This window comes from Myodes glareolus, chromosome 5 (assembly GCF_982192425.1).
Source record: "Myodes glareolus chromosome 5, mMyoGla1.1, whole genome shotgun sequence".
Classification (NCBI taxonomy): domain Eukaryota; kingdom Metazoa; phylum Chordata; class Mammalia; order Rodentia; family Cricetidae; genus Myodes; species Myodes glareolus.
This window is the reverse complement of record NC_142030.1, coordinates 93446976-93463584: the sequence shown is the minus strand read 5'-3', so window position 1 is coordinate 93463584 and position 16609 is coordinate 93446976. Positions and strand designations below refer to the sequence as shown.

The 16609-nt window shown below is 42.4% G+C and overlaps 1 protein-coding gene across 3 annotated transcripts in view; it reads right to left on the bottom strand.

Annotated features, from left to right (window-relative positions):
• The window catches only part of C4bpa (complement component 4 binding protein alpha), a 33772-nt gene extending 21848 nt beyond the window's left edge, over positions 1-11924 (bottom strand). The window contains exons 1-7 of one of the 3 annotated variants that reach the window (XM_048430642.3): positions 11766-11924; positions 8433-8615; positions 7450-7632; positions 5693-5792; positions 4653-4738; positions 4302-4496; positions 590-772 (exon numbers count right to left, since the gene is read on the bottom strand). In XM_048430642.3, the coding sequence (XP_048286599.3) occupies positions 590-772; positions 4302-4496; positions 4653-4738; positions 5693-5792; positions 7450-7632; positions 8433-8598 (913 nt within the window). In that variant the 5' untranslated portion in view covers positions 8599-8615; positions 11766-11924. Of the gene's footprint in view, positions 1-589; positions 773-4301; positions 4497-4652; positions 4739-5692; positions 5793-7449; positions 7633-8432; positions 8616-11718 lie in introns of all 3 variants that reach the window. The other 2 variants (XM_087906549.1, XM_048430641.3) reach the window with 2 other exon arrangements.
• Positions 11925-16609: the final 4685 nt, after the last annotated feature.

Genomic DNA, 16609 nt, shown 5'->3' with positions numbered 1-16609 from the left:
CCCAGAAGGTAAGACACCAGAGGATTCCTCCCCTTAGCAGTTGTGTGACCTTAAGAAGTCACTCTCTGAAAATGTTTCCTCACCCACCAAATTAGGGTAATAATACTGTCCACAATTGATCGATTGCTTTAACTCTCCTTAGGAACCAAGACTAGTTCCAAGTTAACATTAGAATTTTTATCACTATTAAATGAGATCCACAAGTTAATTGTTTTAGAGAGTCTAGTTCATATATTACTTCTGTACAAATTAAAAAGGGACATTTTATTACCTGTCTTTCAAGCACCATTTTGTTAGACAAGTACCTATTAACTACCAAAAGAACTAATGATATAAGTGTGCTGATCTTCTATGTCTACAACACCAGTGCTTCTCCTTAGGACTGGAGTGTGAATAACCGCGTATGACAGAAGACCTTGAAGGAGTACTAAAGTCGTCCTTCTTTCCAACAAGAAAACAAGGTTAAAAATCATCAATCCAAATTTAAATTTTTGTTACTCAGAATCTAGACATGAAAGTCTTTCCACACAAGTATACCTGAATATCCTTACATGCCAAACAGTGAAATTCCGTCATGGTCTATACTTACTGAGCTCACAGACGGGGGGAGAAGGATGCCACTTGCCATCAGCTTCACAAGAGACTGTATTTTCGCCTCTGAGGTTGGTTCCCTTCACGCAGGCAAATCTAACAGTGTCTTTGTATTTATAGGTAGCTTTAAGTCCAGAATCAATTACTCCATATAAAACATTTGGCTGAGGACAGTTGATCTCTGAAGAATTATGAGCAAAGACAAGTAGATTTTAAAAGTTAAAGGGTATAGGGGCAAAGGCTCAGTGAGTAGAGTGAACAAAACAACCTAAATTCTAACCTGCAGAACCCACAAAAAAAAAATCCACCATGGTAATAGCATGGTAACATATATCTGTAATTTCAGCAATCCTTTGATGAGACAGGAGACGTCCCTACTGCTGTAAAGGCAGTTAGCTTGGTGTATGCAGCATAAATGCAAAGCCAGACATGGTAGTGCACACCTTTAATCTCAGTCCTTGGGAGGCACTCTATTTCAGGGTGCAAGGTGGGTACCTCTGGGTCAAAGGTCAGTACCAATCTTCAAGTTTGTTCTCTGACCTCCACATACATACGATGGCACTCCTGTACCTGTCTACATGTACACGCATGTATACACACACACACACATATCACAGATAATTTGAGAATTTGAGATCTGTGGATATAGATTAGTGGAAGGGTGCCTGCCGAGTATGCATGAGGCCCTGGGTACCACAAAAAATGTAACTTGGAGAATGATTATAAATAGTAATAGGAATTTTATTGGAAACAACTAGAGGATGCCTCTGGAAAGGCCAGTGAAGAAGTCAGAATAGTAAAAAATAGACTTTATTTGGAAATAGAGAAAGAGCTCTAGAAATTCACAAAGTAATTGAAAAGGATGCCAGAAAAGAGGCCTTGACATAGAGAAGAAACCCTACCACAGCCCTAGCTACTCAGTTCCCTGTGGAGTAGGGGAGCAGAAGGCACCCCAAAAGTAAGCCAGGCAGAAAGTCAGGAAGTCGGACTCTCCAGACAAGCCTCAGGTCCGGCTGCGGATTTTGATGAGACAAGAAAACGGGGCCAGCCATGAGGAAGACTCCTTTCTGTCCCAGGACTTGATGGCTTTGGAGGCAGCTCAGGACAGGTACCATCTTGAAAGGTACAACTGAGCTATTCTGTGGATGTGAGGGAAAACAAACCAGCCCCAGGCTAGGGAGTCTTCGTGTAGCCTGCTCTAGTCCCGAGGGAGAAAAGGCCCAGAGCAGCACTTGTGGGTAAGAGGGGGTGGGTGAACAACTCTTCCACCCCAGTTAACACAATGAAGGTGTCCCCGACAGGCATGCCTGAGAGGCTGTCTTCCAGGTGACTCTCCATTCTGTCAAGTTGATGTGTAAGATTAATCATCACAGACCAAGATGAAAAACCTAAGACTCCCCAGGACAGGAGAAGCAGGTACGATAATCTTAAAAGCATACAGAATCTACCCAGGGCAGTGAAAGCATAGCAGAAAATCCCCCAAACCTAGAGGAAAGATTTCAAATACAAGAGGCATTAAGAACCCAAAATAGACATGAGAAGGACTCCCTCCCATACATGGCATAGTCAAGATAGTAAAAACGGCAAAGGGTAAAAGTCAGCGTCTCAGTGGGTAAAGACACTTACTGGCCAAGCCTAACTACTTGAGTTCAATCCCAAAGGCCCACATGGTGACCAATTTCCTTGATCAAAATATGCTTAAAACCCCCTCAGTAAAAATTTAGAAGCCAAATCCAAAAACATAGGAAAGCATTCATATGCTGTAACCAAGCGGGCATCATTCTAAAGATCCAATGTTGTTTCAGTGTAAGTAAATCAGTAAGGCAGTAATATTCTGCATACTAAGTAGACTTAGTACAGAAATCACATGATCAACTGATACAGATAACACCTTCAACAAAGCTCAGCATCTCTGCACGATAAAATTCCTGAAGAGGGCAGGAATAGAAGGACCACACCTCAACATTACAAAGGTTATAAACAATAAATTATATGTGTGTAGAGGGGTCTGCAAACACCACAGCCAACAGACTGTAAATCCACAGAAGGCAAGAAATTCGGTTCAACAGGACTCAGGGTAAGTGTTACAGCTTAATAGAAAGACATCCTGGCAGTTGGGAGTCAAGGAACACCTACAGCTCCGAAGGAAAAGGTATCCTGGTAACCAAGAGCCAAGGAATACCACAAAGTCACACCATGCCACAATCTCACACAAGAGATATATTTGGGAGGGAAAGAATTCGGATGAAGGCTGCCTCTGATTGAGTGAGAACTGAATAAGAGTAGATAGGCTTAGATAGGGTTTCTTGGGAAGGGGATGGAACTTTCCAGAGTGGAGCTTTCCAGGGTGGAGATTGGCCGGATTTCATGTTCAGAGACTGGACTTTTTACTCTATAGAATGGGGACAGGGTCCAACAGTTAGGACAGTTATTCTGTGGGTGGAACCTGGCACTTAGAGGTCCTTGAGGGAGAGGCCTTGTGTCTTGAGGGACTTACACTAAGTCGCTGCTGCTGGTTCCAGACAGTTTATTTTAGGCACATTTAAGCAAAGCACCATTTGGGGAAAAGTTTCCTTTTGTAAATAACTCAATCCCACGTGCACAACAAAGCTTAAGACATGACTATATCGAAATTCTTGTAAAGTACAAGTGATATCTTCCATAAAGATGGATTCTATAGATTAACTGAGCCAGTAGGCTCAAGGTAAGTAATGCTTGTGACAAGGATCTAAGGGAAGATAGTACTGTAGATTGACTGAGATAAACAAGCTAAAGATAAGGGTCTGAGGGAATCCTAGTCACACAGATAATACAAAGATCACCAGACTATTAACCACATCCATTCCCAGATTTCTGGGTGGAAAACAGGTTATACATCTCTCCCTTGGGAGAGACAACCATGAATGTTTGATGTTTTGGCTTCCCTAGTGCCTATCTGTGAATGCAAGTATCTACATGCTTCCTGTACTATAGTCAACATCATATTAAATAGGAATAAAACCCACGGTATTTCCTCTAAAATCTGGAGTGAGACTCAGGTGCCTACTCTTGCTACTGTTATTCAGTTTCAGTGCTTAAAACCCTTGCTAGAGCAATAAGACAAAACTAAGAAAGGAAACAAATGGTAATAGTAAAAGAAGAAGTCAAAGCATTCCTGTTTGCAGATGGCATGTCCTATAATAATACAAAAACTTTACAGACTTCCGCAGAAATCTTTTAGATCTGATAAATACTTCCAGTTCGAGAACAGGATGTAAGAACACATACATATTTCTGGTTCTGAATAAAAGGTGGCAATAAAGTCACCCCCAGTCAAGGGATGAATTTATTTTTCTTTCTTCTACTAAAGAGATCACAAAACCACATTTCCACGTGTAAATGCTATGAGACCAAAGAACCTGAACTGCTGATCTCTACCCTAAGTTGTTGGCATGTCCAGGATACTCTCCAGGGAAGGTTGTCTATGTGCAGCCAACATCTTAGAACAGACTACAGATGAATGAGGAACTCTTAATTTCCCAAATCAATGTGATTTGTTGTTATTTGCCACTCTTAGCGCATTGAGTACCTCTTAGTCAACTAATAGATGCATATGCGCACTCATTCTTTTATCTTTAAATTGTTACTTCCCACAATGAATTCACCTTTTTTTTTTCTTTTAAGCAAAACGTAAGTGAAGAGTGAAGAGCAGAATTCACCCCAGGACTTACTTTGACAGGTAGGAGGGCTTGGACTCCAAACACCCACTGTTTTGTTCACCACACTGCAGGTGATGGAGGCACTGCCAACGAGTGAGAAGGTGGGGTGGCACCTGTAGGTGATGGTGGAGCCATACGTGTAGAAGTCTTCATTTCCACCACTGTGCCTTCCATGGCTGATGTCTGGAGGGGGCCTACACTTGACACCTGAGAAATTAGTAGTAGAGAAAAAAATGGTGGGGGGGCATGTTAACCGTGATAAAATTCTTGCAAATGTATGTGGAGGGCACACGTGTCAGGCAGGATGCGCAGAATCATTCCCTAAGAATGTTTATAACCAAGGCAAAAAGTGTCTTTACTTACTTACACATTCTGGGAGAGGGTCACTCCAGGCAACTCCTTTGCTTTGGATCTCACAATAACTAGTGGGAGAGCCAATTAAGATATACCTAGATAAGAGAAAGTCAACGATTTTAATGGAATCCCCACTTTAAATAAAGGAGTATAACGGTGATTAAACAGATATTAAAATGAAGAAATGATGTTTTCTCAGTTAAGGAGTCATAGCAGAGGGTTTGGGGGAGAGAGGGATGAAACAGAACAACGTATAATGATCCAAGCCTGAAGACGCCATAATGTGCCCACCTCCTTGTATGTTACAGATTAATGTAAAAGCCAAAAAGTATGGTGACACATAGGAACAAAAATATCATAATGGAACCCATTACTCGGTATGCTAAATTAATTCAATTTTTTTAAAAAAAATCCTCATGCATTGTAGCAGAAGACAATATTTCAAAATACATTTTAAGTGAAAGGTACAAATGATCTACATATTTAAATTAATGTACACATTAAAATTGTTCACTACTCAGCAGTGAAAACTGGACCAGCTGCTCCTATGAAAAACAAGAACGCGATGGCTCAGGGATTCAGAGTCCTTTCACACGCCCACCTAAGTTCACAGAAAGCCACCTGTCTCTGCCTCCTAAGTGTCAGGGTTAAAGATCCGCATTGTTACACCCAGCAGAATTCAGGGATTTTTTTAACCTTCATTATTCTTGAGAATTTCACATGTATACAATGAAATATGATCATAACATCGCTATTCACCCTTTCAACCTCCCTGTATAAAAAGCTTAAACATGAACTAAATCTATCGTCAGAAAGGGACATTTATAAACATGTGCTAATTTCTTGACTTGTATTAGAATGAGGGAACACTACAAAGATACAAAAGAAACTGATAAACGTAAATTCTTAACACAGGAAGGAATAAGGTACATGGAGATGGTTGTGGAAGTGATAACTCTTAATACATATTCTTTATATCACTTTAAAATTTGAAAGTAGTTATTTTCTAAAGTTAAGTTGGAATTATTTATAAATTACCTCACACTCACCCTTCTGAGCAGCTGAATTCTATCCGTGATCCAAGAAAGACATCTGACTTAATTTCTACTTGTCCATTTTGTAAGTCTCCTGGATTCCCGCATGATTTTTCTAGAGAAAAATTAAAATGATGGTGAATGATCCCACCATTCACAGGTACTACCATTGGAAACTAACAGACTTATGTTGACCCCACATTCAGGAAGGCCTGCATGTTTAGAATCGTATTTGTCTCTAAAATCAGACTCCTAAATTTTTGTTCTGGAGGGAAGATTCACACAAAGCTTGATCTCTTTCTATCACCCTGGTATATTTTAGCAGGAATCATTTTCTTGAGTATAGAAAGAAACAAAAAAGAGAACGCAGACAGTGTGTCATTGCTGTTGGAGGACAGTACAGAATGCATTCCCCGCTCACAGTGAACTAGCTGCCCTTCCAAATCCAAGCAATATTTTGTTTTCTGCATAATTTTACTTAATTTTTAAATTAGTATAAAAATAGTGGGTTTCATTATGACACTTTCATATAAGTATAGCATTGTATTTTAAGCATATTCACCAGCCACTGTGGTCAGTTTCCTTTCCCATATTTATATATATATATGAATATATGTATGTATATTTTAAAACTTCCAGATTCTGCATATAAAAGCAAATGCTCCCCATGTGTTTGAGGTAAGATTGCTACTTTCTGGCCACTTAAACCCAAGATATTTTATCATTATTATTATCATTACTATTTTTATTATTGTTGCTGCTATTACTGCTTGGGAGTTGGTTACAGTGCGCTTGTGGAGCTCAGAGGACAACGCTAAAGGGTCAGGTCTCTTCTCCCACCTTTCCACAAGTTACAGGGATCACCTCAGGTCACCTTTACCTGGTAAACCATCCTACTAGGCCCAATTCTTCCTTTTCTTTTCTTTTCTTCTCTTTGTTTTGTTTCATGTTTCGTCTTTGAGATACGATCTGTCACTATGTAGCCCTGGTGGCCTAGAAATTGCTAGGTAGACCAGACTGGCCCAACTCACAGAGGTCCTTGCTTGCCTCTGCTTCCCAAGTGCTGGGATTGAAGGTTTTCACTATCTCAGACCAGGCCTTAGTCACAATATTTACTTAAAGAAGTGCCTGGTGAGTTACTGATAATTAGTTAGGGTTTCTGTCACTGTGATGAAACACCATGACCAAAGCGACTTTGGAGGAAAGGGTTTGTTCTGCTTACGATTCCACATCACAGGTCACCATCAAAGGAAGTCAGGGCAGGAGCTCAAACAGTGCAGGAACATGGAGGCAGGAACTGATACAGAGGCCATGGAGGATGCAGCTTACTGTCTTGTTCCTCATGATTTAGTCAGTCTGTTTTCTTACAGAACCAAAGACAACCAGCCCAGGGATGGCACCAGCCACAAGGGACTGGGTCCTCCCCACATCAATCACTAGTTAATGAATTGCCCTACAGGCTTGTCTACAGCCTGATCTTATGGAGACATTTTTCTCAGCGGAGGCTCCCTCCTATTTGATGATTCTGGCTTGTGTTGAGTTGACATAAATCTACCCAGCATAGTAAAGCGTTCTTCGTGGTCTCTACCTTATTTCTTGTCGTCTACTCGGTTTTATTCTGATTTTCAGAAGGTTCATACTTGTGTACATTCGAAATTCTAGTCGATGAATTTGCTAGTTCCTTAGTGACTTAAGATTCAGTTATTATAACCTGAGCCAATGTTCCAAAACTGATGAGGGCATAAGTGAGAAAAGTAAGTGCTGGTACTTACTGATACAGGAGATGGTATTGGTCCATGTCCCGTCAGCTCCACAGTAAACAGCCTGGCCAGAAGCTGTTCTCATGTAGCCAGGACGGCAACTGTATTTCAGGAATTCATAGCTTTCGAACTCTGTTTTGTTTGTCTCACTTACTAGCAAGGCACCGGGTATATTGGGTGGTGGACCACATTTACCTAGACGCCAAGAGGACAGCAACAGCAAACGTTACACCCTGAGACGGAGCACCTTAGTGCTTTCGTTGGAGAGGGAGAACAGTTCTCTTCTCCTCTAAACAACAACAACAAAAAAAATTGTTAATGTACTATCCCCCTGTGTCACAAACCCACGAGCGATGTGCAGATAGGCCTGTTGATAAGTGGCAATGATGATGATGACAGAGGGCGTACATTTGTTCTCTACTACATAAAATAACTTTTCTAAAAAGGAGACAGTCACAAATTTCATCATCATGTATTAGCCATCTCTGCTCAGAGAGCATCAATAAAAAGCCAAATTTCCTGCAGATTTGCCTTAACAGAACCTTCCTGTTTCATGATATGATAAGCCAGGCACGGTGATCTGTAAGAAAGGTTATGAATTTAAGTCCAGCCTTGGCAACCTAGAAGAGAAAGCATAGAACTCTTCAGATATAAAAGTCTTCCTCTTACTTTCCCTATTAAAAATGAACCGTGACAGAGAACTAAGCTGTCCTTTGCGAGCCCCAGTAGAAGTATGCTCCTCCCTTCTCCATTCCAGACCAATCTCCAGGCCATGAAATGTGTTTAGGTTGATGTCAAATTCCAGCTGGGAAACAGGTTGCTTTGGAATCTTAGGCAGAAAATTCTAGGTGAAATACCTAGAAACCGCCCCGACTCCAGCTGGCCAAATAAACCCTTTGTTGTTGAAACTGGATCTCCACTAGCTAAACCATCTCATTTTTAAAGTCTTGGGAGTAACTCTTGATTGTCCGTCTGGACTTTTGCCTACCACTCACCAAAAACAGCCACCCAGAGAGCAGCAATGACGGTCATTTGGAACAGAGTCGGGTCAGAGACTCTCCAGAGCCTGGAGAAGGGCCAGGCCACCGCATCTCTGTTTCTCTGACGCCTCCCCTGTGGAGCTCTTGTGGGGCATGTAGCCTGCGGCTGCTTTGCCCACATTTGTTCTGCCAGAAAACCTGAAAGTAATAAGCAGCCGTTTAATCTACATGGCACAAAGCACTGGAATAAATGCTGTGCTATCCACCTCGTCACAGAAGAGACAGCCCAGATGTGAAGAGGAGACGTGAACACAGATGTGACAAGGAGAAAGTACGAGGGCTCACCTCTGCAAAGGCCACTCGTGGGAAGAGAAACTCATTCCAAGCCGAAAAGGAAGTCAGTTTGTAGAGGAGGTGATACCCGAGCCCAGGTTAGCTGGGAGCAGGAGAGGGTTTCAGTTTGGCAAATTAGGAGGCCCCCTCCTCTCTCCTGGTCCTTTACTGGATACCTAACCCTGGGGTTCAGATTGTAGACACACACTGAAGACTGAGGAGCTACCATGCTCTTCAGAGGAAATACACAATTTTGTCTTTTGGGGTCCAGCTCACCTAACTCAGGATGAGTTGTTTTTCTAGCTTCATCTATTTATCTCTGAATTTCATGAAGTTATCTTTCTTAACAGCTGAATAATATTCCATTGTGTAAACAAATCAGAATTTTATTACCCATCCATCAGTTGATGGACATCTAGGCTATTTGCAATTTCTCGTTATTATGAATAGAGCAGCAGCAATGAACATGAATGAATAAGTATCTCTGCATATAGAGTCCATTTGGTGTATGCCCAAAAGTGGTATAGCTGGATCTCATGGTTGATTGATTTTCAGTGTTTTGAGGGCCCTCCACACTGACTTTCCATAATGGTTGTATCAGTTTGCATGACTACTAACAACAAGTAACTTTTCCCCTTTCCTGGCATCCTCATTAGCATGTGTTATCATCTGCTTTATTGTTCTTGGCCATTCTGACCGGAGTAAGATGAAATATCAAAGTTGTTTTAATTTTCATTTCTTAGTGACTAAAAATGTCGACTGTTTCTTTAAGTGTTTGACTATTTGTGTGCGATCTTTTCAGAACTTTCTACCTAGTTTTCTGCTTAGTTATCTACCCCGTTTTTAACTGGATTATTTTCTTGATATGCAGGGTGCAGGGCCTTTTAAAATTCTTTATATAGTCTAGCTACTAGCCTTCCACCATATGTGTAGCTGGTAAAGAGTCCTGAAAGAGGGTGTTTTCTTCTTCATTCTGTAGTGGTTGTTTTGCCCAAATAGTGTCCTCTGGTGTGTAGAAGCATTCTAGCTTCATGAGGTCCCATTTACTAATTGTTGGTCTAAGTGCCTGTGCAATCAGCATCCTGTCCAGAAAATTCTTTCCTACGTCAGTAAGTTCAAACCTATACAACATGGTCTTATGGATAGACAAAAGAAAAACTAGAATAGGAGGATCAAATGGGGAGGGGAATGGGAGAGCAGGGTAAAGGAGAGACTATGGGGAGGGACAACTAATATTAAAGGCCATTTGAAAAATTATATGGAAACATGCTACTGTAGAAGCATCCTTTAGTAGAATGTATATGTGTGTGTGTGTAGTCTATTTCCATATATATACATACAGCAGCATATTTCCATATGAAAGGAATTTAAATAATCACAATATAATGGGGGAGACAATGCCCCAAGTAGACAAAATATGCCTCCAAATATCACAGATTATTTCTAAGGATATTGGTTGCTTTCTACCTGATGGTAAGATTCCGTTTCTGAAGACAGCAATACTTATGTCATCAAACATAGAAAAACTGAGCTGATGTCTAACTAGAGGCCCCACTCTTACTAACTAGCATTCATGGTATTAGAAGGTACCCTGAACACTACAAGAGGAGAAAAGTGATCACCAATATCACCCAGATACAAACTCTGAGACCCACAACGGAGATCTGCCTGCAAGATACACGGGTGCAATAGTGCCACAAAGGTTACGGGAGTAAACAACCACTTTTTAAAATTAGAGTTAAGGCTCACTCCGTAAGATGGAACCCAAACATGGCACTGCTAAAGTGGCCAAGAACCTGAGATTAGATCAGTCATAAACCTAAAAGAAAGCCTATTACCAGTATTCTGCTAAATGAACATAACAATAAAATTCCTAATGATATTGCAATACTCATAGATTAGAACCTCACTCAATCCTCAACAGAGAAGTGTTTTCTTGCAGTAGACTGTAATTAACACAGACACCCAAAACTGGACAATGTGCAGAGAGTGAGAGACTTCAGAGCACTCATTTCTAAATGAATTTTCTTCATAAAACCCCTTCCCTCAAGACTCAGGAATCTATGAGGAAGAGGAGGTAGACAGATTGTAAGAGACAGAGGTGGTGGATGACTCCAAGGCAATAGTGTCTTCTACACAACTCTAAAAAACCCATAATACACATAATTCCATGTATAAATACACAAACATAGGTTTATAATTTTTTTGTTTTGACAACAATCTATAAACATTCATCATTATATCCACAGATAAGTATAGTCTTCACCCCTCATCAAGAAAACTTAACTTTGCACCAGATGGAGACCACCACAGAAAACCATGACCAATCAAAATGTAGAGTTATGGAGTCCAGTTCCAATGCATATATCTACAAAACACTCCTGTCCCTAAGGGGAACATTGCAGAAGAGGGGACAGAAAGGTTGTAAGAGCCAAGGGATCAAGGAGTTTACTGTGAGATTGTAATTAGTAACATCAGCTCACCAACATGACCTCCCAGTCATGAGCTGAACAAGGAGGATCCCAATGAATATACAAAACTAGGTGGGGAGAAGCTCATGGGGCCTTAATTCTACACAAAGAGCTATAGGTGACTTAGGAAAGCTGGGCGCGAGAGGGGTGGTCTTCTCCAGGGAAGAACCACAATTAGTCAACCATTACCAAATGTTCCACCCTGAAAACATACATACAAGTAACATTATATGGACTGAACAGGTTATATTTAGGAATATACACATGCAATCAGAATTAATGAAGAAAGAGAACATGAATTTGAGAGAGAACAAGAAAGGATGTATGGGAGGATTTGTGGGGAGGAAAGGGAATAGGAAAATGCAACTAAATTATAATCTGAAAAATAAAGACTAGAACACAGAGGTGCATACTCTAAAGGGCCCGATGACTAACTTTACCCCCCAAGCTCCCAAGCCCCCACCCAAGTGATCATCTGACCTACCAAGTTCACTGACCTGCCATAGCAGCGGAAACGACTCTGGGAGGTTGCCTCGATCCTTACCGTACTAGTTTCTCCCGAGATGACAGTAGATCATAATATCCTAAAGGTGGCCAGTAATTACTCCACCTAAAAGTGACTGGATTCTCCCCCACGCAAGTGGTCCTTGGATTCCACCCACACAGCTGGCCCATCAGAGGCAGTTAAATAAAGATGAACAGGGAGAAACTCTCCTCCGTCTTGGTGAATGATTAACAAACCGGAGCAGTGGTATTTGCCCAATCTCCTTCCTCACCAGCCCTCATTTCTTGATCATGTGTTGCAATTATTTATTTTCTTCTCTGCCAACCATTTCCCCTAAGTTAGAAGGGTGATTGGAATTTGATGCCAGAGTTTTCCTTTTCTTTTCCTAATCATAAGAGTGATGCAACTCAGTAATGTGTTTTCTATTTCCATCCATTTGCATGCAAAATTCAAGATGTCATTGTTTTTTTACCGCTGAGTAAAACTCTAATGTGTATATGTTCCACACCTTTTTTAACCATTCTTCTATTGAGGGGCACCTAGGTTGTTTCCAGGTTCTGGCTATTACAAATAGTGCTGCTATGAACATAGTTGAACAAATGCTTTTGTAGTATGTTAGGGCATCTCTTGGGTATATTCCCAAGAGTGGAATTGCTGGGTCCTGATGGAGGTTGACTCCCAGTTTCCTGAGAAACCACCACACTGATTTCCACAGTGGCTGCACAAGTTTGCATTCCCACCAACAATGGATGAGTGTTCCCCTCATTCCACATCCTCTCCAGCATAGGCTATCATTGGTGTTTTTGAGTTTGGCTATTCTGACAGGTGTAAAATGATATCTCAAAGCTGTTTTGATTTGCATTTCCCTGATCGCTAAGGAGGTTGAGCATGACCTTAAGTGCCTTTTGGCCATTCGAAGTTCATCTGTTGTGAATTCTCTGTTCAGATCAGTACCCCATTTTTTAATTGGCTTAATTAGAGTTTTAGTGAGTGAGGTAAGCCAGGCCCAAAATGAGGAACACGGTATGTATTCACTCATAAGTGGATTCTAACCATAATTAAAGTCTTTGAGCCTATTATTCGTGATTCTAGGAAGCTAAATAAGAAGGTGAACCTGATGAAGATTATTTAGCTATCTGCCAGGAGATAGGAAATAGACAAGAGTCCCAGGTAACCTCGGGTGCATGGGGGGGTGGGAGGGTTGTTGGAAGGGGAGAGGGTTAGAGAGAAGGGAGTAGGGGAGGAATGGGGAAAGCTCGGTGGACTGGTATGGGGGCGGGAGGGAGGAAGGATGAATATGGGATCAGGGAAGAATATATTTCAACTAAGGGAGTCAGTTTAGGGTTTACAGGAGACTTGATTATATGGGATCCCAGGTCCAAGGAGAGATCCCCAGATTGTTCTCTGGACAGAGGAGAGGGTGCCTGAACCGGCCTTGGCCCATAACCATACTGATGAATATTTTGCTTATCACCATAGATCCTTCATCTGGCGATGGATGGAGATAGAGACAGAGACCCACATTGGAACACTGGACTTAACTCCCTAGGTCCAAACGAGAAGCAGAAGGAAAGAGAACGTGAGCAAAGAAGGCAAGACCAGAGGGAACCTTCATCCAATGATGGATGGCGATACAGACAGAGACCCACATTGGAGCACCAGACTGAGCCCCCCAAGGTCCAAATGAGGAGCAGAAGGAGGAAGAACATGAAAAAGTAAATCAGGACTGCAAGGGATGCGATCACCCACTGATACAAGGGGACTGATCTAATGAGAGTTCACCAAGGCCAGTTGGACTGGGACTGAACGAGGACGTGATCCAACCAGATTCTCTGAATGTGGCCGGATTCTCTGAATGTGGCTGGCCCAAAGTCTTTCTGAAAAGCCTTTGACAATGACACTGGGACTTGTTTCCTCTGCATATACTGGATTTTGGGGATCCAATCTGTTTGGATACTTACCTTCCTGGACCTGGAGGGAGGGGGGAGGAACTTGAACTTCCCACAGGGCAGGAAACCCTGACTGCTCTTAGGATTGGAGAGGGAGGAGGAGAGAGAGTGGGGGGAGTGGGAGGGTGTTGGGAGGAGGGGTGGAAATGGAAACTTTTATAATTTAATAAAATTACTTTCTAAAAAAAAAAAAAGAATGATGCAACTCAAAATCCAGCCAGGCTAGAAACCCTCTCAGAAGGACCCCTTCCCAGGACAGCAGGCCAGAGGCATTCAGGGACCCCGGGGCTGGGGGCATTGCTCTTCCCTTGTCCCCAGGAGTCACAAGGAGGTACAGCAAATACAGAATAAATATACTTTCATTGAATTCCTGTTCTATGAGAACATACCTGAATCATACTCGGAGCTTAACAACTGTTAGCAGCCCACCGCAGGCATCAAGTGGCCTCCAGAAGCTGGTCTGACACCGATTTCCACTCAGAAGGATGCAGTGGAGGGGCTAGTAGTGTTAAATACTGCGTACATCTGCAAATAAAGACAAGCCCTGACATGGCCTGTTTAATCTGCTAATCCCAAAGTTTCAGATTTGGGTGCCCAAAGGACTGCTCTTGAAAAGCAGTTCCGGACCAGTGAGATGGCTCCGGGGGTACATAAGCATGTTGCCAAGCCTAATAATGATCTGAGCGTCATCCCCAAGATGAGTCAACTCTAACAAATAGTCCTCTGACTATCACACGTATGCCATGCCATCAATGCTTCCCATATAAATAAATAAATGTAAAAAAAAATTAGTTCTTACCAGATGTAGTGGTACAAGCTTGTAATTGTAGCATTTAGGAGGCTGAGACAGGAGGATTATAAACTCAAGATCAATTAGGGCTACACAGAAGATCCCATCTAGGAAATCAAGGGCTGGGGATGCTGTTTCGTGATGGGACACTTGTCTAACATGTGCAAGGCCCTTGGGTTTGATCAGTATAGCAAAAACAAAACAAAACAAAATCTCTTTGTGGCATCATAATTTACTTCCTATAAGAAACAGTATAAACGACTTCTAGCGGAGGGCCATCGGTGGGGTGAGTTTGCTTCGGGCCATGGTAGGGTCCCGGTGAGGAGGAGCTTGGGCATTCCCCGACCCCATAGACGCCCAGGTCGCCCTGCAGTGCTGGCTACCCCCTCCCGCCTGCCATCCCAGCTCCCAGCCAGATCCTTCATCTGGCGAAGGACGGCGATACAGACGGAGACCCACATTGGAGCACTGGACTGAGCCCCCCAAGGTCCAAATGAGGAGCAGAAGGAAAGAGAACGTGAGCACGGAAGGCAAGATCAGAGGGAACCTTCATCCGACGATGGATGCGATACAGACGGAGACCCACATTGGAGCACCGGACTGAGCCCCCCAAGGTCCAAATGAGGAGCAGAAGGAGGAAGAACATGAAAAAAGGAAATCAGGACTGCGAGGAATGCTCTCACCCACTGATACAAGGGGACGGATCTAATGAGAGTTTACCAAGGCCAGTTGGACTGGGACTGAACGAGAACGTGATCTAACCAGATTCTCGGAATTTGGCCGGATTCTCTGAATGTGGCTGGCCCGGAGTCTTTCTGAAAAGCCATTGACTATGACACTGGGACTTGTTTCCTCTGCATATACTGGATTTTGGGGATCCAGTCTGTTTGGATACTTACCTTCCTGGACCTGGAGGGAGGGGGGAGGAACTTGAACTTCCCACAGGGCAGGAAACCCTGACTGCCCTAAGGGATGAAGAGGGAGGAGGAGAGGGAGTGGGGGGAGTGGGAGGGTGTTGGGAAGAGGGGCGGAAATGGAAACTTTTATAATTTAATAAAATTACTTTAAAAAAAAAGAAAAGAAAAAGAAACAGTATAAACACTAATGGTGCCACAAACTGAGCTCATCAGGGAAGTTTGACAGGGATGTGAGATTTAGGGTGGGCCTTGAATGGTCAGCAGAAAGGATATTAGGGGTAAAGAAAGCACCCCACTTCACAGAGGTCACAGACTGATTTAATTTGCTAAGAATCTGAATAAAGGGCAATTCTACAAAGTTAAGTTGAATTGGAGGAAATGACATCTTTAAAATCCAGTCTTCAAAGTATCATTTTCCAATGTATCCAAGTTCTTTTCTCTGCTCTCTGTGCCATGACGGGCACAGCGTTTTCTCTCCAAGGGGTCTGTCTTGTCTTACTTTCCACGTCGTTCTGCCTTCTCTTTTACTAAAACTCATTCTATATTAGTTTTATCCATGTCATTTCTTTTCTCTCCTATTAATCCCGATTTGAAGAGCTGACTCTTCTTCTCTTCATGTTCACAGGCTCTTGCTCTGAAGTGTTCCGGCAATCTCGCCAAAACTTCAAACTCCTTTCCATTCTTGAATATGATGCTGCACTTCTAAAGAATGCAGCCCTTACCTGCGAGTTCAAACGTCTTTATCTGATCTCCTAGAATTTCTCTGAAGTCTTTAGAATTGCCAAACACTTCCTGTTTGAACCATCCTTCCACTTTGACTCCTATGATTGAGCTGTCCACTTGGCAAAATTTGAAGTCAACTCGAGATGGGCTTTGGGGCATGTCTTGGGGGGTGATCATCTTGATTATGCTAATCAAGGAAAGCCGTGATACCATTCCCTAGGCAGGGGGTTCTGGGTGGAACAAGATGTGCACAGGGCAATGACAGCACTCGCATGCCTTGTCCTCTTCCGGCTGAGAACACGATGCGATCAGCTACTTCAAGCTCTGGATGCCTTTAGTTCCCTCTCATGGTGGACTGCAACTGTGAGCTAAAAAATAAAAAACAAAAGCCAAAACGTTGGCTTGTGTAAGGGTATCACATCACTGCAGCAGAGGAAACTAAGACAGCTCCCACAACCAACCCTAAACTTTCCTGATGCGTCTAATTTCCCTTAATTTTTGATA